The sequence below is a fragment of the Pomacea canaliculata genome, linkage group LG2 (assembly GCF_003073045.1).
Source record: "Pomacea canaliculata isolate SZHN2017 linkage group LG2, ASM307304v1, whole genome shotgun sequence".
Taxonomy (NCBI): Eukaryota; Metazoa; Mollusca; class Gastropoda; order Architaenioglossa; family Ampullariidae; genus Pomacea; species Pomacea canaliculata.
The window spans coordinates 22,344,999-22,368,823 of NC_037591.1; the positions used below are offsets into that span (position 1 = coordinate 22,344,999).

At 41.2% G+C, this 23,825-nt stretch overlaps 1 protein-coding gene across 4 annotated transcripts in view; it reads right to left on the reverse strand.

Moving 5' to 3' along the window:
• Positions 1-23,825, reverse strand: part of LOC112556141 (histidine decarboxylase-like) — a 46,109-nt gene that overhangs the window by 2,704 nt on the left and 19,580 nt on the right. For all 4 annotated transcript variants that reach the window (XM_025224850.1, XM_025224852.1, XM_025224854.1 and 1 more), the window contains exons 3-14: positions 12,981-13,153; positions 12,107-12,220; positions 10,480-10,602; positions 9,946-10,077; positions 9,385-9,528; positions 8,470-8,536; positions 6,734-6,896; positions 5,966-6,036; positions 5,556-5,575; positions 5,052-5,150; positions 4,541-4,642; positions 2,230-2,448 (exon numbers count right to left, since the gene is read on the reverse strand). In XM_025224850.1, coding sequence (XP_025080635.1) covers positions 2,230-2,448; positions 4,541-4,642; positions 5,052-5,150; positions 5,556-5,575; positions 5,966-6,036; positions 6,734-6,896; positions 8,470-8,536; positions 9,385-9,528; positions 9,946-10,077; positions 10,480-10,602; positions 12,107-12,220; positions 12,981-13,153 — 1,427 coding nt within the window. The remainder of the gene's footprint in view (positions 1-2,229; positions 2,449-4,540; positions 4,643-5,051; positions 5,151-5,555; positions 5,576-5,965; positions 6,037-6,733; positions 6,897-8,469; positions 8,537-9,384; positions 9,529-9,945; positions 10,078-10,479; positions 10,603-12,106; positions 12,221-12,980; positions 13,154-23,825) is intronic.

The following is a 23,825-nucleotide window of genomic DNA, read 5'->3' on the forward strand; positions in this document are numbered from 1 at the left end:
ATGGTGTTGGTTGCTTCGAGATCGGCGCACTGAAAATTCATTCGGTCCAGCACAGATTTTAACAATGATTTTGTCCCTGAGCAGTTCGTCGCCTATGAAGAAAACACTCCATCCAATAGTCCGTCAAAGTGACAGCAACAAAGTGAGTGACTGTCGCCACAAAAAGCTTGGTATAAAACGACGCCTGCCGGTAGCTGAGTACGATCGGTTAGGTGACACAGAACGAACGTTTGTTGCTCTTGATGAACGATGTGAAAAAGAACTAACATTAAAGGCACCTAACACGGACAAGGGCGAGAAGCTACAGACAGTACGTCTGGCAAAGTGACGTCGCTCAACATTCTTCAGGTCTTTCTGACCACAGCCGAATCCCTCGATTACCCGACTCGCACACGTGAGCATTTTGCCCCATCTGATGCGTTTCATCAAGGAATAAGTGCATCTAGCGTGTGTTTATTTATATATGTGTATGCACTGTGTAATAAAATAATACAAAACGATAAACATGAAAGCGAAATCACGCATGTCTTTACCAAATTATCGCAATGTTCTTTCAGTTTGGTACAGGGCAGAGACGTTATACCCTATGGACAGCCAACACGAGGCGCGCGCAGTGGGAAAGCGTTGACTCAACTCGTGTCCGCGGGGTGGAAGAGTAGGTGGGGTACAGGCAATATCCGGTCGCTTTGTTTTGTATCCGCGAGTATCTTTCAATCCTTTACTATTGAAGAAATCTTCTTAGTAAGTATGTTTTGATATATATTTATTAATATGTGAATGATAATGAAAAATTCTACACTCAAATACAGCGTTACATCGTAGTATTTGTAATTATGTTAAGAGTCAAAATGTTTTTGTCAGCAAGTTCTCGCTCTCCAGCTCATTGTTTTTCTTAGTGGTTACAGAGGATAGTTTGTAGTGAGTTTATCGCTTCTGAATTCAGACTAAGGCTCTAAGAAACGTGCCAAAAATTCCATTTAAATCCTTCTTGATTTTTGCACAATGTTGTTTTGAACACATTCACATCACGCGCTGTGTTATCAGGACGATAGTGCACTTGAAATGGGTGGCGAAGAAAAATTGGATGTTTTTTCATCTATTACTGATATTGATGTGTCTAATCACCGTGACATAAATATGCACAAGACGGCAAATCGTTCTTTCTCTGCATGTGGCAACTGTTTACAGGGCTGGCTGCCTTGCCGTGATATAGCCTTAGTTGCTGGCACGGCGTAAAACACCAACTCCCCCCACACACACACACATTGCGAACGTATCCAGCACTCAGCAGTTTCAAATCAGCAGTGTTGAACATTGTTTATACTAGGTGATTAATAGTTCGATTATTTTTACAACTTTAAATCTTTTCATCTGGCACACCAATACTTAGAACCACTGGAAAGTCGAATTATTATAAAAGATAAAAGGTTATATTTATCTCACACGCTAGCTAGGTGACTTAGCTTCAATATAACAATATAATGTCTGGAGCAAGTGGTCGCTCTTTCGATGCTGCAGCTAGAATCACAACAGATCTCAAAAGAGCTTTTTCCCGGTCTTTATTATCTATTCTTATGCGGAAAAATGATCATAAACCTTTGATTCAAACTTTGCAAGCAGGGCATTCCGGAATCGCACAGTTGCTGCCTGGCATCTAAAAAAAAAAAACAATAAATAAATCACGACAGAAGCACTGCGACACACTGTGAAAGACGAAGCCGGAAAAGGCGAGTACCACCCGTGGTCCAGCGCATGCGTGGCGCAAGAGATCTGTTCCCGTGCCTGAGTTGACTGTCCCTAGGGTATAACGTCTATGTACAGGGTGAACCAATACACAAATCTTACTTTGTTTTCTGCAAGATGATAATTTATTCATAATGTTCAGTACAACAGTCATTTCTTTCTTACTTTTCTCTTACGTTTTACTGCAGGGCTTCTGCTAAAGACTAAATTCTTTGGGGTCCCAGGGACCCCTTCTTTAGATTTTTAAGGGTCCCTGTTCTTCGCCCAAATTTGAATGGGACCCCATTGACGAAAATTGAAGGGGTCCTCCGAAATTTTAATGCGTACTGTACGCAATTTTTTGCGTAAGCAGAAGCCCTGCAGTTTTACTAAAGAGCTGCATAACAATTTTCTACATAAGTAAGTTAGTCTTTAAAGAAAAACCCTTCCTATATTCTGATGGTTTCCAAGGTCTCCATTGGTTTTTGTGGTCGTTACGATAATCACCTCTTCTTCCTCTTGTTCCTCCTTCACCAGGTCCTCTATCACCTGATCGGCTGTTCTCCGAATCACGTTCCAGTCCTCTTCGATGTCCCCGGGAGTGGTGTACTGTGACGTCACAGTGAAGCGAATGATGTAACGGCCTTTCAGTGACGCTGGTACCATGTGTACTCGGCCCGTTGAGTTAAGACGCTTCAGCAGGAGCTCCGTGAGTTCGTTGTCGCCCTGCGGACAGTAGAACAAATCACATGGACATAGGTTAGCCACAGAGCGCTGATCATGAGTAGGTACACATACCCCACTTGCGAGGTTTTCGTGAATGGAGGTCCTCTTGTGGGTGACTGTATCGTGCATGCAGACATGAAGTTTGAGTAAGGACGGTCGGGATTGAATGTGTAGATGTCGCAGTTCTTGTGACAATAGTTTGCGGTAAGTACACCAATCGCCGCTCAATCTTTGACCGAACTTGATTGACTCGTATTTCACATGCGCGGAAGTATAGCCTGTGCATATGGAGTGAATGAACCGCATTAGAACGAACAAACACACACACACACAGAGATTCGCATCTAAAAGCAAACATACACGCGAACAAGCTTAAATGCACGACTGAGCAGTCCGCAACTGTATCACAAACCGCGCTCGCTGCAGAGAGAGAGAGAATCAAAATAGAGAAGAAACGAAAAAGAGTGTGTGTGTGGGGGGGGGGGGAGATTTTTTTTTCTTAAAACGTCATGAAACCCCTGTCTAAAATGAGAAGCAGGAAAAAGAAACATTAACTGGAAATAACGTAAAAAACAATCTACTCAAGTGGCAGGAAAAAGCATACACACAAAGGTCATATCGTTGTCGGTGGCTTATTCAAGGAGCTAAGAAGCGGATGCCACCGATTCTGTCGGCACCAGGTGGCGCACGAAGCGAAGGACAGGTCGATAACTCTGTCGCCTTGTCGTGGGTGACGCCGCTGTTTTGGTCTCGGAGGACGTGTTTCTTTTTTCTTTAAGCTCTCCTTTCTAGGGGTGACACCTGTTCTCAGGACTAGCAGTCGTCAGGGGAGGGAAGTGAAGAATTCCTAGAACTCCAGATTTCTTCCATTTAAAAACAATTTTCCAATTTTTCCGAACATTGATAAAAAAAAAAAAGGTTTGTGGGTACCAATCTATTAAATCATCCTTGTGTCTGTACTATATATTATAGTGTACATCGTATCATCACATCTTATCTTGCATGGATTCGCTGTTAATGTCACATCACAAACCCAGATATCAGCCTGTCTAGTCTTGTCTTTGCAAATGCGATCGAGTAGCCTCCTCAGGGCCAAATCAGTACTAGGTGGTAGCACTGTCCTATCATCCGGCAACATCATCCACATGTAATCGTAAATCTCTCATGAGTTCTCTCAGTTTCTTGGCTGCACTCACTGTTGCCTCCTCCAGTCTCCCGTCACAGGAAAAACGTTAGCACCATAATACTGTAGCCACACAAACCTCACATGATAAAACAATTTTGTATTCAAACTTACGGAAGGAACATCAGATGGAATAAACATGGACATGCGATACAAGTGAAATAAAGTGTGGTAAAGTATGAGACAAAATAAAATAAAGGTGGAAAAGGTACAAAAAAGACAAGCTAGGAAATTGCAGCGGGCAGCTTCATTAGTATGGTCTAAACAAAAATTCTTGTGTTTCCTGAAGTCCTACTTAATTTTGGAAATTAGATGTACAGATACATGGTCCGAATTTCTCCAAGAACGTACGCCCAGAACAATCGATTGCACGCAGAGCAAATGAATTATTGATCTTCGGCAACTACGGATGTAGAGCAAGTGGCTTTAACTGCACGCACTGACGAGTTGCACTGCAGCGGTCACGTGACGTAGCCTTGTGGTAATGCGGCGAGTAACGCGAAACAAACGCGCGCGCACGTGTTCACGTGCAAATAGAAACCGCCAACGCGAGTTCTCCCACTCACTGATGTTAGTGGATGGATTACTGCCTATCCCCTAACTTCACTCTTACTGATAAGTCCCCAAGTCAGTTCTATACTATATCTGTGAGGCTTCAGACATGCGCAGAAAGAGGTCAACAACACAGGCGTCACAACTGTACATGGATACGTTAAAGGGCTTCGACCAATGGGAGAACTGGAACAATATGTTAATTAATTTTGCGTCTTTGTGTACCAACGTGACGTCACGATTGTCTATCACAATATAGTCCTTTTTTGTGCGCGCTAGCTTCTGATCATGCTTCAAGCCACGGGTGTAGGTATCACGATGCTTCTCTTCCAGAGGAGAAGAGCGACCAGACAGTACCTTCAGCCGGAAAACGACGAATCCTAGCGTTCTGTCTGCCGGTATCTCGAACCTGTCGTCCTGCTGGACGAGGGACTCGAACCTTTTCGCCAGCTCCACACCCTGTCAGACAGAAAGACAAGTCAAAAGTCTGTTAGAGACACTTATATCTTCTAGGCGTTCTAGGAGTTTTGCACTCGCTCGTGGTGATGTGTTGCTTTAGTTTAATTAGTCATTGTGCCTCGATAAGAGATCTTATTCGTTCTATACAACAGACAACACTACAAAACAATAACCAAATCTTAATCAAACAAGTCGTCACACATAATTGGACGAGAAAGAATGGTTGTTACATCAATGGAGGAAAATGGTCCTATAAAACTGTTCATATTGGTTTTTAAAAATAAAGAGTTCCCAGTTAGACTACAGATCGTTAAAGAAGTAAATGTTTTTTTTAATGCTATGTTTTTCTGTTGTATACTCCTGAAAGTCAAACCAGTGACTTTGGTAGTTGGCCTGTGCGCAATTTTACCTTGCGAATGTGATTTTGTAGCCCCTCCACTCCAAAAGAGCGAATGACGAACCATAACTTGATGGCGCGAAATCGCCGACTGAGCGCAATCTGCCAGTGCTGATGAACCACACAAAACAAGAGTGACCAGTGACCAGTGACCTGCAGCAGGCTGTCTTCCTGTCTGTCAGTTCACCGCTCTGTCATCTTTCTGTCGGTCTGTCATCTTTCCATCGGTCATCACGTCACCTGTCATCATCACCACCTGTCATCACGTCTCTCTTTGTCTTCCATCTATCAGTCATATCAGTAACTTTAATTACGAGTAATGAAAATACAGCTTTTTCTCTAGACTTTTATTCTGCTGCACTGTTTTTATTCTTCTGTATGCATGTTCCTAAACTATCCATATGTTTCTATTTAAACCAAAATGTTTATAAAGCATTGCCGAGGAAAGGACGCAGAAGAAAGGAAGAGGACGTCAAAGAGGCTAAAAAAGGCTCTTTGGTGGCCAGGCAAACATACCATGTAGTCAATAGCAGCACCTGAAAAAAAGTAAGTGTTTGCTCAACATTTAATCCGCGCATGCCAGGCATTGATTAGCAGTTAGCGGTGACACCGAAGACGGAGCTTCACACGCTAGACACTTGTGGAAGTTTAAATAAGAGAGAAGGAGAGAGCTGAGGGAAGAAGACGTGAAGGTACAGAGCCGAAAAGTAAACAGAAGGGCGGTGAACGATAAGTTACATTCAGCCAATTATATTTCGGTGATTAAGGTGAGACAGGAATGAGAACAGAATGAGGGAAAATTATAAACGTATATACAGCGTTTGTAGAATAACAATGATTCTTCGAAAAAAAGAGTACTAATGTGTGGGGGGTTGGTGTGGGGGCGTGCGTGTGTGTGAGAAAGAGAGAAAGAAACAGAATCAGACCTGAGTTATCGTGTTTCAGATACAAAGGGTCTACGTTGAATGTCCTGTGCAGGGCTCCGCTATTCTTTACCCTGAAAAAGTCAAAGCGATTAATTTTGTCCACAGCTGAACCCTGACAACAACAACAGCAATAATGATAATCTCCATCCCCCAGCCCCTCATTAATGCATATCACTTGTATAACCCCCTCCCTCTCCCAGTAGAAGCGGTCCGGTGGCGCAACGGTTAACGCCTGTCACCAATACAGTGAAGGTTGGCTGCCCTGAGTTCATTTCTCGTCTCGGACACGCTGTTCTTTCGCTGCACGTGGCATCTGTTTACAGGGCTAGCCGTAATATAGCCTCAGTTGCTGGCACGGCGTAAAACACCAATTCCCCCTCTCCCTCTCCCAGTATTATGATTATCGTTTTATCGAAGACTATTCACAATTACCTGGATGGTGAAAGGGGAAGATAGCTGGGAGGAAAACCCTATGTGACAGGTGTGCTGCCCTTCTTTCGTCTCAGATCGATGAAAAAAAAAAAAGACTTAAGATAAATGATTCAGCGAAGAAAATGAATAAACTAATAAGTGATAGACAAGGAAGAGGAAAGAAAGTGATCGTCTTAGCCTTTTTATCCCAGATCTGCCAAGCGCCTTATATCTCTGCTATCCTATTTTTCCTTTGCACTTTGAAATAAAATGCCCTTTCTACTAATTTGCGTAACACATTCTCCAGTTTTGGTTTTATATTTATAAAGAATCAGTAGCGAGCCTTCACACACTGACCACATGGCTGAGCAGTCAAAGTGGACCATCAACCATTTGGAAGGATTAAAGGCAAAGGACTGCGCATGCTCCACACCAGCCATGTACTTCCGGAACTCGGGGCAGATAAAAGCAGAACCGGCGTAGGCTGCGTCGATGTGCATCCAGATGCCTTCTTCTGCACCTATCGTTGTGATAGAGGCGAACAAGTCGTGAACAAAAAGAGTAGTCTAGTGTTCTCTGTACACAGACGATGAGACCTTACAACCGTCATCAATTTTCGTTTCTGTTATCGACCTTTATCGATTTCTGTCGTGTCTGGAGTAAGAAGTTCACGTGGATTTTGAGTCGAGACTGTTTTAAAAGAAAGAAAAATAAATGGGCAGAAAGAATAGCCCCCCCCCACACACACACACACACAGCGCATACATGCATGCACACGTAATCAGGCACGCACGCATACACAGGGATACACACGCATGGATTGAAGAGACTGAACCAGCAAGCAACTGTCAAAGTTAAAGAAAGTGCTCCTCTGTTTAAAAGGTTAATGCCCTCGTTCAGTTTTCTCCGCTTTATAGGTGTCCACATTCACTACCAGTATTTGAGGTAAATGTCGTTAACATGCATGCAAGCAAGGTGTGATTCCCCGACACCAGCACAATCGACTGCCCTCCATTCAAATTTCCAACGCAGACGCCGCTGATCCTCCTGCATTTTAATGCTCGGCAATTTCCGGTACTCCTCGGCTACAGTACAACCGGAAATGAAAGATTTCAGACAGCGATACGTGGGAGAAGTCTCAAGAAAGATGTTCTGAAGAGACAATGGCCAGGGTGGGGTGTGGCTACGCCCGCCGAAGTCTCTCCTGTGGCCACAGCGCGTAGCTCATGTTCAGACGACAGGCGGAGAGTTATCGCCTCGGACATCGAACCTTTTGTTATTAGAGACTGCTGGGATGCCCCTTTAGATCATGAACCGCCGTGAAACGACCCTGACTTATGTCGTAGTCACGCTTGCTCGATCACGTCCATAGTCGCTTCCGTTACAGCAGACATGGTATTTTTCAGAACTAATTTCTTACAACGCATTCGACAATGCCACAGCCACTCCAGTGGCTTTTCCGTCAACAAGAAAGCCAGTTATTGCAACTGGCCAACCATTTCTGTTACAAATGTATTTGCCCCAGGAAAAGATTCCACGAATCTGTTAACGTCTTGAAGCCTGGGATCTTTAAACTTTTAGTGCAATTTACTTTTTCATGGAACTAACCTTTCCGTATCACAACGCAGAAAGTTTCTGTCATTCAATAATAAAGCTTTTATTCTTGTTTCTCTTTCAGTCTTGCGTTTTCGTTCAATATCTGATAAGAGAATTACTTTTTGTTTACTTTTTGAAGTTAACAATTTGCTTTAAATGAAAGTTTCTATTTAACATCCTTCTTTTGCGTTTTATTTACTGATATATCTTACAAGGTAATTTTTTACTTCAAGTTTAAATTTTCTGTATTGTCAATTTCTTCTCAATTATACCATATGACTTATACCGCAAGAGCAACGATCCACTGAGAGTCAGTTTGTTGTCTGGTAAGACAACAACATCCAGTCCAAGAGGTCGTCAATATAATAGCTTCCTTTAAAAAAAGTTTTTAAAACATTAAATTTTAGTCCACTCTCTCTCTCTTTCACACAAACACACACTGCTTATTTTTATTTCTACATACATTGAAATGTTACTTCCATTTAAAAGCGACTTACATATTGGACCCAGCTCTTTTAAATTATCATATGCACATGCGCCAGTGGTCCCCAAAGTTGCACACAGCTGAAACGAGAAAAACGAGTTACTGTATTTAGGATTTAAAAAGTAAAACTTTAATGAAGGGGAGAAACAGAGAGCCTCAGCTATAGAAAATGTAACCATTCGTTTGTAGTTAAAGTTACTTGCTAATAGGAGACCTGTGGCTGCTTCCACAGTGATGTCCCGCCTTGATTATTCCAACCTGGTACTTGTGGACCTTCCAAGCCAGCAGATAACTCGGTTACAGGGGCCCAAACCAGTACTGCAATGCTCGTAATTCTTTTAAAAGCTCAAAACATTTGGTTACAATACTGTACTAGCTTCCAGCTTAGTGTCGCCACTACAATGTCGGTAGTTTTACTGGCTCTCTCTTTCCCTCGCCCCGTCCGCCCCTATCTGCCACCATCTTTAGTTGCTTACACCCCCTTCTAGCTCTCTCCGTTCTGCAGTGTGTGTGTGTGTTTTGCTGCGCGCTTGTGCTTGCATACTTAGTAGGAGGGGTATATGTTTGAGTAACCGAAGAAAAATATTATAACCTTTTTCAAGCAAACAAATAAAGCAACAAAAAAAAAAAAAAAAATAATTAAAAATGCGGAGAAAGAAGCCACAGATAAACACACAGTAGAAAAGAGTGAGAACTGTTAAAATATTTATCAAGTTTACCCTTTACATTGCCATAAGATAAATGAAAAAGTTTGAAGGCAGTTTATGCTCGTAAAAATGAACAATGCGAAGCCTCAGTCATTTGAGGTTATGCGGGTGAAAGATTATGGTGATGGTGAGCGCTCTGCATGCTGATGATTTGGTTAGGTTCTGGGAGTAAAGCCCGTTGAAGACGACCCCAAGCTGGCTTTCCCATTTCAGGTCCTCACATAAAAGGGTATCAGCCCCTCCTCTCTGTCCTTCTCGATGGCTTCTCGGAGTGTTTCTCCTCGCAGGCTCAGCTTCTCATCACTCGGCAGGAATCGCAGTTTGACCAAGCCAATCAAACACGCCTTCTCCACTGACGAATGAGCCTATCATGGCAGAATTTTTTTTAAAAATACAATCCTTGCGTATACTATTATACAAAGCCTATAATGCAATGAGGAATTTATACAATGAAAGGCACGAACTCCGGACTATTACTTATCTCCCCCACCCCCTATTTCAGGAGTCATTAACAAATGGAGCAAAGCAATATTTGATGCACTCGATTGATTCGTTAATGTTAAGATTTCATAATAAGCCTTGAAGATTACTTCACAGGCCAGAACAGGGAAATTATGTTGTTTTAACTTTGCAGATTTTAACCTTCCAAGCTTAAGCCACCAAATCCTAATGCACCGTATTGAAAACCTTACTTGAAACGCATTTAAATCTTTTCCTCGTTTCGCAGTTCAAAATAGAAAATTGTCTCCGAAATTGTCTCGGGTTTGAAGGTCGATACCTACCTGATCGGAACAGTAGCTGATTAGCCTGGCGTTGATCTCTGCGTCTTCCATATTAGTTGTAGCCTTCACCTTCCGGATCATTTCCGCTCGTGCACCGAGCAGGGTAACAAACGTGCAGTCACTGGCTGTTGTCTGTAAAACAAAAGTCATGGTTGGTGGTCCCGATTGTTTTGCCTGCAGTACCTTGTCGCCAAGATCAGCGAAGTCAGATGTCTTAAGCTAAACAATCTCATCCTCTCAAGTCTACTTATCAAAAAAATTACAAAAGATGAAAAGAATCTGTACAGTTAAAATATTTGACTGTGTAAAACCTTTTTAGAATAACACTCTATGAAGTTGAAGAAAAATATTGGAAAAGAAAGCAAAAATAAATTGTGATTCATCACAAATTATAAGGTTTCAAAAAACACGATCATTTCTTATCAGTGTCCATACAGATTATCAACCTCTAGCATTTATATTCAATGACATCAAAGGTATTCAGTGGCAGTGAATGTATTTAATGACAGCATATGTTGGGTTAAAAAAACTTGCTTGGATCACACCGCCACCGAGCGTCTGTTCCTTAGAATGCAGGAAATCAGAGGGCAGGCCAATCATTTTGCCCAACCAGTCCATGACGATTGTCTCCAGCTCCGTACACGCCGGACTTGACGCCTGCAGATGGCACAAGTTTACTTAGTGAATACAGATTTTGTGATTGTCAAAACTGAGGCACGGGAAGAAAAGATAACATTTAAGAAGTTTATGAAGAAGCATTTAAGATGTTTCATGGTTTGTAGGTAAGCGTCTGTGTTGTGTCCATTGATGTTTTAAAATTGTTTGTATGAATTAAAGACCTCCACAACTTCCCTTGCCGGCCTAAAGACGCTCGAGGTTTATATCCATTTTTAAAATCCTCTTTCGGATTAATGTATTAGATATGTGACGTCTGTATAATGATTAAATATGATTTTCAATCAGTCCTTATGAAGATTTATACAGTTTAAGTGAGAAGAAGGGGGCGGGAGACTTGAAAGGGACAAAAGAAAACAAAAGGAAGAAGAAAAAAAGACAAGAGGAAAATCTCAGCAAAGCAAGCTGTGGAATGCATGAGACTTAACCTTCTAAATCATTTAAAAAAGAAAAGCCTGCTGTTGAACGTCCTTGTCTGAGCTAAGCCACTTAAGACAGCGCCCGCCCTGGAGGAAGGTTCTGGCCGCACAAGGCAGAGACATGATTGAGTTCGAGCTAGGTGCAATATTGATTTAATGGCCTGAGCAATCAAGGCATCTTGTTATATTGCCCTCGCTGATGCATCTAAAAGCAAATATTTTAAAACTTTTTTTAAACGTGCCTTCTGTATGAGTTGTAACCCATCTATATTCCTTTGTTCATCTGCATTTGAGGAGCTATTTCTTCCAGCTTCCAACCACAAAGTATGACCGAATGTTCTCGTGAATATTTTATTGGTTGTAGGAGTCAGGATGCTTGCACCTTCGAATAAAAGTGATTAAATAGAACGAATTTTTCAGACAAGCTACATAGCTGGAAATCTTGCTAGGACGAAACGTCCACGAAAAGCTTCGCCACGACAAATTAACAGCAAATTATTTTTTCTTTGTTTATCATAAGAAAAACGTTGTTTGTCCTCAGGAAGATGAAACAAAAGTAGAGACGCCTCTTTGGCGAGACTAGGCAAACTGGCAAGAGCATCGCCATGATGCTGCTGTCTGTGACGGAGACATCCGTGTGTGGTTCAAGGACTCAAAAACAAAAAACAAAAAAAAAAAAAGAAATACTAGTCATTTCAAGAAAATCAGGGGGTTTGACAGCTGCTGAAAGTTTGATGAGCCAGTTTGTACTCGCCAGAGGAAATTCCCGTTAGAGAAAGGAAAAATATTTAGCTTCCCCAGTGGCTGACGATGCCACATTTCAAAAGGCAGTTTTTTGTTGTTTTATGTTTATGTTTTGGAATGCATGAGCACGAGAATACAAAAAGGCATAGATGTTTTACGGGTGGATGTTATATTTATGTATTTGTACATCGGTTGTCAGGCACATCCTCCTTAGCGTGAACCATGGTTTCAAGATTCTTGACATCATCCGAAGAAAGCTCTGTGACACGTGCAACGTGTTAAACTTTTTTAAAGCACAAATATTAGATGAAAAAAAAACTTACCCATGTGAAACCTAGGCAACCAATAGCATCCGCCAACATGTCGCCGAGCAAGGAGGGGAAGGAATTGAGAGCGGGAAAATAGGCGTGCATCTTGGGACTCTGCCAGTGTGTGATCTAGTGGCGAGAATATTCAACAGAATTAGAATCACAGATATCAATACAGCCGTTATATAATGCTGACATTTTAAAACGACTTTTCATTTAACGGAACTTGTGGTTGTTATTATTCTTGTCTCGCAAAAGAATGGCGGCTACGTAAACGTGTAGAAGGTGGAAATAAAGTAGGGGTATGGTGAAAGAAAGGCAGAATGGGTAAACGTCTGTGAAAGTTTGTTTATATCATTTTAATGCAATTTGTTAATTTTAGTTAAGTCTTATCACAATTTATTGAAAACGTTTTCCTCTTTTTTTCATGCTTTTCGTAAACGCAAGCTTTTGTACATTCAGTAACAAAGACTAAGAAGTGAACAATGCCAGTTAGAACTTTTTTTTTCTAGTAAAAATATTGTCTTTGATACTTTTTTAGCTTCGTACAGCTGGTATAAATGATAAGCGTGTCATCTTTATTTTTTCTTTTATTAATCTTCATCTACTTTGACTGTCGTATAAACGTTTCCTTTAATTAATGTCTGACTATACATTGAGCGATAATCGAGAGAGACGAGTATCAGATTTTTGAGGTTTGCTCTACTCTCACTCAAGAGACACGAAGCTGAAAAAGTACTGCGTGTTTCTCAGAATTTATTTTTCACTCTCTGTTTCAAAGTATTTAAAACTGATTTCTTGATTTGGTTGGTTGATTATCTGCAGAGCCAACCGACAGGATGGCTGATTGATGAATAATTAACCATGAAAATGTGATGAAAGCACTTACTCCGGGCATTATAACTCTCTCCACGTCTTTGAAAATGTCTTCCCAGTACTCTCCATGTTCTGGTGCAGACTCTGGTACCAGAGCTCGCATGTAGCCTGGACTGACGTCGGGGAAAACCCTCCGTTTGCGGATGTTCTGCAGGTAATCGGCGATGTAGTCCACCATCTCCTTCCCTGGATCAGACAATGGTTAGTCCACAAAACCGTGACATGGCTTCGAGGAAACTCTGTTCTTCTGTTTCTTATCCCAGAACTAATCAAACACCAGACCAATTCACGGGAACTGCTGTAAGAAAATATGACATTTAAATGTTTGAACTTTTCAATCTTTTTTTTCTTCTCGTCTTTCCATTCGAATGAGCAAGTCTAAGTGTTTGAATAAATATATGTATATGTTTATGTAGGTCACGCTTAGACAGATGTGTGCTACGAGACATGCACTGACCTAAATTCTAACTTCTGGCATCAATAAAGGCTGCTAAAGCTTTGAGCAGATGTAACTGAGGCCTTGCTCAACCACTGAGCATTCTCTTGTAACGTTCAAATGGCAGGTGAAAACTGTAACAGTCAAAGGCTTTCATCTAATTAACAGAAAGGAGTTTAAAGGGTATAATGAATAAACTTTAATCAACCCACTCATTTGAAAGTAATTTTACACTCAGATTAATCTTCAAAAACTCTCTCCTGAGCATGTCGACCATGTGCCAGGACAAGACAACGCGCGTGCACTTGAGAAGAGTACGAAGTTTCGAAAAGATGGGGGGGGGGGGACTCAGCATATGCCCCACCGCTTGTGACACAAGGTCCTCGTGGAAGGGAAAACAATTTCATTAACTTGAGGAAAGTCCCATAGCGGCTTAAGATCAATTTTCCCCCAGGCTGAGAGGAGAATCGCAATGGCTAGGCGACTCTTGGTCTCATATGAATGAAAATGATGATGCCTTTACGACCAAGGCATTAACATTCAAGATTCAAGAATTGTTGGATTTTTTTCATACTTCATCGATCAAGGTGCGCATTAGCAGTGCACACCATGCACACGTCCCTCGTAGCTGCTTACGAAAGAAAAATCCTAACTTCCTATGTTACTAGGGCCTGTGATGTGGGCCATACCCATCCTCCTGCACATCAGGTAAAGTCACCGTTAGTTTTAATCAACCAGATCAAAGGCAGGACGCGCAGAGTGTAACGCATGTGAAGTTTGAAAAATCAATGAAAAGGAACAGCGTTTTTCATGCTTGGCTGACTTAACAACTCACTTGATAAATATTTGCTTAAATTATATATATTCTCAGTTCATTTTCTATTTCACAGATTTGTTTATAGAGGAACGATGTATTTCAACTCGATGGAAACAAAGATGTAACATTCTATAAGTCTGGAGTTAAGGTCGGTCAAGAAATCCAACAATGTTTTTAGGAAAGAAACTTTTGCTTGACAGAAAAGGTGGCGAGAGAATCCTTCCTTAAGTCCTGATTGTACACATGTTACTCTTTTAGTATGTTTAGTCTCTGCACAGCTACAGCTGAGCATCCCGCTAGCGGGTCAGCGTGAATTCCATCAGGAACAGCCATGGCCTCGCTTCTCACTCCCATTCCATTGTTCAGGAAAAGATGGCAGACATTTCTCGAGGGCTTCAACCTTTGCCTGAGGTTACAAGAATGGTCTCCAGGACGAAACGCGAGCCTTTCCCAGGGCATGCGAACGAAAGGTTCCACCTGACATTTCTGACCTTCGAAACTTCCAGTGTCGACGATTGCGTGTCTTTCAAACGAGGACCAAACCTTTAACTTCGATTTTCTTCACGTTGATTGTATGGATAACGATTAACAGTTCGCCTTTAAAAAATTAAAACTGGGGAGGAAAGGTCTGATCTCTTCATAGAAACATTCTTTTTACATAAAACTGGCAATTATTTAGTTTTCCACACTTTTTCAATGGTGTCTTCGTGAAGCTCTGCTCGGTCAAAAAATGTAAAAAAAAAAATGAACTTTAGCTTTTTATGAACAGGCAAACATCTATCGCTTTATAGAAAAAAAGCAAAGTTTAGTTTTGTTTTACAAGAAAGTGTAGCTGCGTAACATTCACATTCAGAAGGGGGAAAATCAAGCACGATTATTAATCAGGCTAACATCAGGAATGTATTACGGGAAGCTGCGACTTTGACACATGAAAAGGAGGAATGTTTACAATTTCTGACATTTTCCAATTGATATACAATGATGGCGACTCGATGAATTAAGCCAAAATAAGTAGACAGCATCTAGTATTCTGCAAGTTGTTTACACTACTGGAGCAGGCCGTCTTTGTATTAAGCAAGCATTGAGTAGCAAGTGCCAAGTTGGCTAATATCTTCTCCTTTAGTCTTTATCCTGTTTGACGTATATCCTGACTATATTAATATTCATTTTCTAAAACAGTTCAGTAGACAGGTGAGGGAAATAGGCGATGATTATGGACAAACAGAACCGCATTATCACCGGATATCTTCAGTGTGGACAACGTAATTGCTCTTGTTTCTTTATCACTGAAGGCGTGTTTAATATTTCAGATGTTCTGCATGTGGGTGGGTGTTTATTTGGGTACTTTATTCTAGTATTTAAATATTTGGATCGTGCATATTATCTACTATTTTACTAAGGTTTTCGCTAAGGGTAGTAATGCACTCTCCAAACTGCTGAAAATCGGCATACACTTTCAATCGTGTTTTGCTGTAATAATTTTTAATTTCAAAGATAACTACTATGTAATAGTTTGAGCAATTTTTGCAATGTCCATTGGAGCAGTACGGTTAGTGTTGTTTGTGAAAAACTTTAAGGGTTTGATGTTGCAATCATGCAAAATGTCTTATTTTGAGATTAGGCTAACATAGTTTCAGCAGAAAGAAAGAAAAAAGAGAAAAACACATGAATAAAAAAAAAAAAAAAACAAAAGCACAAAAAAGGAAAGACAAAAATGAAAAGGTAAATAGAATGAAGAACAGAAGAAATAAAAAATAAAGAAACAAAGAAGAGCTCTAATATTTGTGCTCTCAGAATTATTTTTTTGTGTGAACATTAATAACAAACTAACAATTAATGACTTTTAAAAAACTATTGAATGATAAAAAAAAAACGCCTTAAATATAAACTCTACATTTCTTTCAGCTACAAAATAAAAAGAAGCAAATTGTGAAGACTGTGGCGGAGGAAGGCGTCTTGCCGGACAACTCCGCTTCGCCCCTCGCAGGCCCGGGCAGTGGTTCCAGAGTGGAGAGAGCTTTCTCAGCGCCACGATATAGTTTCCAGAAAGTTGATGACTGATAGCCCTGGCCAGCTCCGGAGGGTATCGCACGAATCCGTGCAATCCATTTTCTGGGACCCTCTGCACGTCTCGAGGAAATATGATCGCCCTGCCTCGCGCCTCCACAGGCCAGGCACTGGCAATCCCGCTCGCCTTATCACCGGGGCTTACTCCAGCCGCCTTATTCTCCCGGCCTCCTTTATCCTTTATCCTTAAGCTTCTCGTCCTAACTTTTCCGCTTTCTTTTTATTTTTATTGGAGGCGAAGTATGTTTTACCGCTGCTTTATCAAATCGGAACTCTGAAATCATTTCCTTGTTTTTTTGTTTTGTTTTAGATTTGAGCTCATTTTAATTTTGTTTGATTCATTACATTCCTTTTTAGGTTTAAATTTAATCACGCGCAATTGGCTGCACACACACACACAATACTTATTGTTAAAGGACATTATTCATTCTCCTATCCGTAGCTATCAACGCACCATCTACTCACCCAGTGACTCACCATTACAAATTACAATCCATAGGTTTACCAAATTTAACCCATGGGTTTAGTTGGATAAATCCAACTAAATTATAAAGAGACGTGAAGTTTGTTTTATTTTATTTTTGCTATGGATATCAATTTAGATATGCAATTTAAAAATAGTTTTCTCAACGTCCTGCCTCGGTAGATGGGATCCGGGATCGCGCAGCAGTATGCGACTTACAGTAAAGTTGCGAACAATTATTATTATTGTTATTATTGCCTCCTTTGATGGTGGAGGAGGGCACAATAATAATACAGCCATTGCTGATCATATGAGACAAGATTATGGAAGATTGGAAGCGTACTTTTCACTTGGAAACTCAGAAGATACAAACTCAGGACAGATACCCTCCTACAAGCCTTTTCATCTTTCTTTTGGGGTCCGCTGTCTTCCCACAGAACTCAGTCACGTGTGTTACATAGACAGACTGACTTCAGACTTCTACATCCATTGAAATCTTTGTCCTACAGCATGGAGATGCCAGGTGGAGCGATCCCTTTACTGAGCTTACTCGAACATGCACAGGTATAATGGATTAGGGTTTTAACCATATAAGGGTTGACCACAACAAAAGCTTCACTGCGATACCAGAAATCTACACACGTTTGTCACTACACAAATCAACAAAATGTGCTGGAAACATATCTCATCGTGTAAAAGAAATCATCAGCTGAATTATTAACTTGATGCGAATGACAAACGTCTGTGTCAATGTGACTGTAAATACAGTCATCAGTCAATCACGAGGTCCAAGTATATTTCTATTGAAAACAAAATATCTTCGGGCGACATGTTCTCGGAAACAGAAATAGACACACAAGTGAAATAGTCACGTGATGCGATAGTATGGTATTCTTTGAGCCCTTTTAAAAATGTTTTGGTGCCTTCTCCTCACCTGTTCCACAATTTTGCAAATCCGATCGGCAGACGACGTCGATACCTGATCGCGATGGAGCCGAGCACGTCTGCCTGCTAGGAAACTGACCGTCACGTGACTGTAGTCATCCAATCGTCACCTCTTCCACAAACGTCAAACCACGTGACCAGTAAAAACCACGGCTACGAGGCCTCCCCATAATGCCGACTAAAATGTGGACCAATGAGACATAAATAGAATTACTACTGATAACAATAAGAAAATCAGTTGGTAACCTGAAGTCAAGCAAATCAAATAGCTTGTTCTCTTTGTAAGCTGTACTTTGACCACCACCCAAACATTTACGGTCCAAGGACCGTCGTTCGTACACGAGGGTCAGGCCTTGTCCTGGAGCAATATGGGGGATTCAAGGACAAGCGTCAAGCGACAAGAGTCTGCAGGGTCTGGACACCGCCTTATAAGGAGAATAAGAGACAGCATGGAAACAATTTACATTTCTAAACTTGAATGACCTTAAAAATAAAGTACAAAAGTAACTTTACTCACAACTGAATTGACGACAGACACTTTTTGGAACAAGCGGTCAAAATCCGATAACCTTCCGATGACCGACAAAATCGTCGTAATCTGCTAAACCCTCCGCACCTCCCCAGCTTCTGAGTTCACACAATATCTTATTTTCCTCATGTCCATCTTTGTAAAATAATCTTCTCTACGCTCTAAGCTTCTTTCCTAAATTTTCTCCGCCTCTTCCGCGTCCTTTATGGCTGCTAGCGCGAATGACTTTGACTATCGAAGAATCTGGTTATTAGGTGCGTTTCTACTGGAGGCTTGGGAGATAACTCACTGTCGATTGACGAGGGTTGTCGATCTTGCCTTCTGAATCCTGAAAATCTGCTTTTTTGTGGTCTATATAGTAGAAACCGCGCTTAAGTTACTTGATTACTGAAGCACAGACTTAAAGAAAAGAAATTTCGCAGAATGCCTGCACAAACGCAGATGTCAATTCTTTTTAAAACTCAAACTTATCAGTGGTTGTAGTGCGAGGACATTGACACAATACTTAAGTCGATTTCACTTTCGGGCTTAACATCAACTGCAAATCGTTCTCTTATCGAGATTTCATTGTGTTCAACTCTCCAGTCCTCTGAACATGTCTACCAGTGTGCCGTGATTTCACATTTATTTTGCTTGAGTAAACTTTGAGTGGTCCTGGAGGCTCCTCGAGTTCGTGAAAACAAACACATGTGAATCTCTTCATGACCAACCCTATCTTGTACTCAATTCTCGATAGCTAACCCAGTGCTAATAAAAACAGCAACTTCGTAATGCTCTAACCGGGTCGCCACCCCGCTATAATACCAATCGACGAACTCTTGATCTCCATAGCGCATGCAAACTTTCTTGATAGTTCTGAAAACGGGACGATCGAAATTTTGGAGGGAGATCTTTCTAAATCTGGGAGGTCACTACTGGAATTCAATTTCGGGCTGGCAGGAAAGGTCTTTGGACGAGCGGGTGATGTGGTTATTAGGCCGGCCATAGAGAAAGATGATTTACACAGCGTCGGGCGCGATCTTCGCCTTATTGTGCAAAGTCACTGATGCTGCTCGGTCGCCATTTATTGGAAGACAGCCTGGGTGAGTTATATTAGTACTGAGCTCTTGACACCTAGACGTCGACTTGAGCCGATAAGCATTATGCATGGACAGAAGGAAGGGAAAAGAACTGATTATGAATGAGGATCATGAGCAGCGCTGACTGGAATAGACCGAAGATGAAAGGGTCAAAGATCACTAATTTAAAATGAAATTTGCTCTCATGTACACGGTTAGCTGTGACTTAGACATTTCAGATATTATTTTCACATAGACAAACGAGTTTTTATTTTTGAAGCGTTAAGGTAGGGTGTATTTGAAAAGGAAAAAAAACTAAGGGAAGAAAACTGATCACGAAGATTAAAAAGAAAGCGAAAATATGAGTAAAAACAAAAGGGAAATAGACCAATAAACGCTAGAGCGAGAGGTTAAACTCAAAACTGAAGATTTTAAATAACTTGTGTTTTTATGATGTTTTTAGCCATTAATAAATCTCTTCGGTGTTTACTTTAAGTCAATAGGTGGACAACTTATGATTGCTTTCTAAAATCATGTATTCACGAACTGTTATAATATATATAAAACATGTATATATTACTATACAATATACTATTTTAAGAGTAATAATTATCGTGGTATTATTTGCGCTGTATTTACCTTATTTCTTCTTTTGCAGTTCAGTAATTTGGTAATTTACAGCGCATGCGGGGCTTAAGTCGATAAAAGCTTGCAGCGTCTTTAAAATAAGATGCACAGAACAGGCTGCACAGAGCAAGCTGATTTCTGTATGACTGCTGTCCAAAGTGTGCCAGGCGTGTAGTTACTGTATGTCTACTCAAACTAGAATCGCCCTGAGCTCTCTCCTTCCCTCATCTCACGCACACCCACCCCCATCACACTTGCAAACGTAGCACACAATATTCTCGCTCTGGTCATGATGCGTGCATAATTGACAAACGGTTTCAGCTTGTGTGTGTGTTTTTCCTAATGAGTGAAAATTCAAAGCTCTACAGTTTGGAATAGATTCACCCCAACACAAAAATCCCAAGTCAAAATTGTCAACAGCATTATTGTGGCTTAAAAGACTTCTTTGCGAATATTATTTGTTAAATAATAAATGTTTTAAAAGAACAGCTATCAAGAAAGTAACATCTTCTTAAACCATACAGTTGTGCTTCTGTGTACTATGGCAGTCTTCGCTGCTTTATTGCCAGCTCATAACATCGTTAATGACAATTGACGTGCATTGCAATGTTCACAGACTCGCCATCTCCAAATTGGGAAGCTACCAGAGAAAAGGAAAAGAAAAAAACAACAAGCGAAAGAGAGTGCGTGTGTGTGTGTCGCTCACTTGAGCTTGCGCGCGCGCACACACACAGACTCTCATTTGATCGGCTTTGTTCTCTTCGTGTCTTCATGTAAGCTCTCTGAACGAGCCACCAACTCTCTCTTGACATTTGACACTCAGTAATCAATCCTACCTCTTCTTTATTCTCGTGGAACTAAAAATATGAAACGTATTTTAAATCTCTTTGGCACGAACAATACGAGAGTTTCCTTTTGTTCGTCATCGTACCTTTGCCCACTATGCACACGGTCAGACGATGAAATTAAATGTTGTTAAGTTTTCTAACGGTCTTGGTGAAGACTATATCTAATTAGACAAACAACAGCAAGCCACTGAAAAGTGTTTATGCAAATGGCTTCATGTATATGCTACGACAATGACGATAATGAGGAGGAAGGGAAGAAAGACGACAAAATTGGAAAAAGCTTTGCTAATCTGTCTGTGTATGTTTATAGGTGTGTTTATATGTGTGTATGGGCGTCTGCGAGGCGTGGGTATGTGCCTGTTTACTTGTGACAATCAATACATATAAAAAAACTCACGCCGCTGATTGGACATAAAACCTTTGTACCACTCCCTAATGCTTCGTAAGAAATCCCATTCATTAAAAGAGCATTCAACAATTCCTACCGCTAGGTTTTAATCGAGTCCCTTTTAACTAACAAACGTATCTTTCTCTCCAGGATTCCGTATTTCCAGAAACCTTAAACAGGCAGCGGGAATTCCATGGATGTCTGTGCAGGTCCAGCGTGGCAAGTGCCTGACAAACACGTCTTCAACGGTTAATGGGATGCGTTAAATGATGAATGGAACTACTAAAATCAAGGCACATGACGCACCATATTCAGCCGGCCATTCCCACGATCAAAGGCATCTATTATTATGCTGCAATTTGCGGCTTCTTTCCAACTGAGAAGGAAAAAAGATATTATTTGATCACAGCGAGCCAAACTTTACACAATGTCTTCATTTCTCTGAAGGTGGTTGAGCTTGTTGGCTAGAGTGTTTGGCTCAGGCGACCTCCTTTGTGGACGACAGGAAAATAACTAGAACTTGACAGTAGGAATTCCTACTGACTTGCCTGTTCTTCTTATCCTTGTACTCCTTTGAAAGCAATCTGTTATTCTTTTTGCATGCCCGCATGCTTGTCACCTGCCTGTTTTTCTCCCACCTTCCCGGTCCTAATCGTTGTGCGTGTGCACATTCAACTTGTTCAAGGCAAAGAGTAAGCAGATGGAAGACCTCACTCTTTAACTCTAGTCGTCCAAAACATTAATAAAAGCTCCGTTTCTTCCGATAACAACTTTTTCGCGGACTGCTCGCTCTTTCTTGCTCATTCGCTCACTTGCTTATCGGCCTCTTGCAGGCGTGAGGATATTTGAGCTGCAATACATTTTCTGACAGGAATCCGCTCGAGAGAAGATGGTTTTCATTTTTGTAATTGTTTGTGGCTGCTGAGAAAGGAAGGTGTTCTGAGAGAGACAATGTAACCATTTATTGAGGTCCTTGGTCACATAGAGGCAAAACTCATTGTTTGCAGTATGCAGATCCTTTTAACAAGAAGCTATCAGATTTTCTGGATGTTATCTTAGGTTTGTTCTTTTTTTTCCCCTCTCTATTGCTGCTGGTAGCGGGACGAGTTTAAATGGCGTTGTGACTGATGTAAGCACCATCATAAACACCACCATTGTTGTTCAGGTTGATAAATCTACATCTGTTGTCACCATAAATTTTATGAATACATCTAGGACTTTTGCTTGGAGGAGAAGGCACCATATATATATATAGATTCACACACACATGCACTTATTTTAATCTCACTCCCTTTAAGACCTCCAAAATAGTAATATAACGACAAAGTTGTCGCTGTTTGGAGGTAACATGACATACTTATCTTTCTCAATTCACGGGACCCGACATCTCACCTCCAGCTTTTCACCAACAAATTATAACAAATACATTTAGGAGGGAGGACAGCCGAGGTAGCACTGCCAAAGATTGTCAAATCCAAGTGCCGACAGATCCGTTTTCGATGGCAAAGAAAGACATAGCACTGGATAATGGCGTGAACTGTCCGGGACTGGAGAGTCTCAGCGCGCAATAGACTCCCGAAGCTAATCCCTCTTCTCTCGGCAAAGTCTCGTCGAGAGGCGAGCTAAGCGATTGGAGCAGTATTTAGCGGCCACTCGAGTAGGACCGACTTCGTCAAAGCGTTTGACGCGGCTAGTGGCAAGCACGTGGTGGTGCCAAACAGTGCGTCGTCGCTGGCTGAGGCCTTGGTCTGATGGAGGTGGCACGGTCTGGACAACATGACTAACCAGGATGTCAAATCGCATGGGCCACAGCCGGAAGGTGGAAAAAAGTGGAAACACAGATCAAACACTATTTTACTCAGAGCAAAGAAAATCAACGGAGATGAGTCAACTGCGAACTGAGTATCACACAAGAGTTCTCAAAACGGAGCGAGAGTGCTTCTCTCCATTTCATTCCCTCTTCTCCCTCTAAACCCAGGTTCAGATTCATTCCACTAATCAGAGCTAAAAAAAAATGTACGCTTTCGAGAGGATGACACGCGTCACGAAAACGCGCCACCTAATAACTGCAGTGTTTTCAATAAGGCAGGTGCTGATGAAAACTTGACCAGTAGAAGCAATGCATGTGTATTTTATTTTGTTGGGGAAGAAAGTGAGAAATGTAGACTAGCATTAGATGTACTCATGTGGATTGGGTGGGGGTTTAAGCAAAGATAGTTTAACGAACTACTATTCCATGGTCTCAGAATATCACGTGATATAACGTTCCTTCAACGTCGACACTCTGGTGCATTTATTAGCTGCTAATCCTTACTGCCTGATGATCTGCATGAGTAGTGACGATCTGACAATGGCAATTATTATTTTGAAATATGGCATTTAAATGATGACTAAATCATATGAATATTAAAGTTCTCTTCATGAATCTTTAAAAAATCTTACCCAGAATAAGCTAGATAGAATGTCAAGGGTTAGAATAAGCCAGATAGAATATCAAGGGTAAAAATATGAACTACCAAGAACAGTTGTCTGCTCACTTTTGGGAATAAACTAGGCTGGGATGTTAAAAGTACTGAAAGAAAGTTTTTCTCATTCCCCCCGGGATATCATTAGTCGATCTTTCCGCGGCTCAAGAGGCAGACCGAAGCGGACAGGACAGCGAAGCTAAAGATAGTATAAC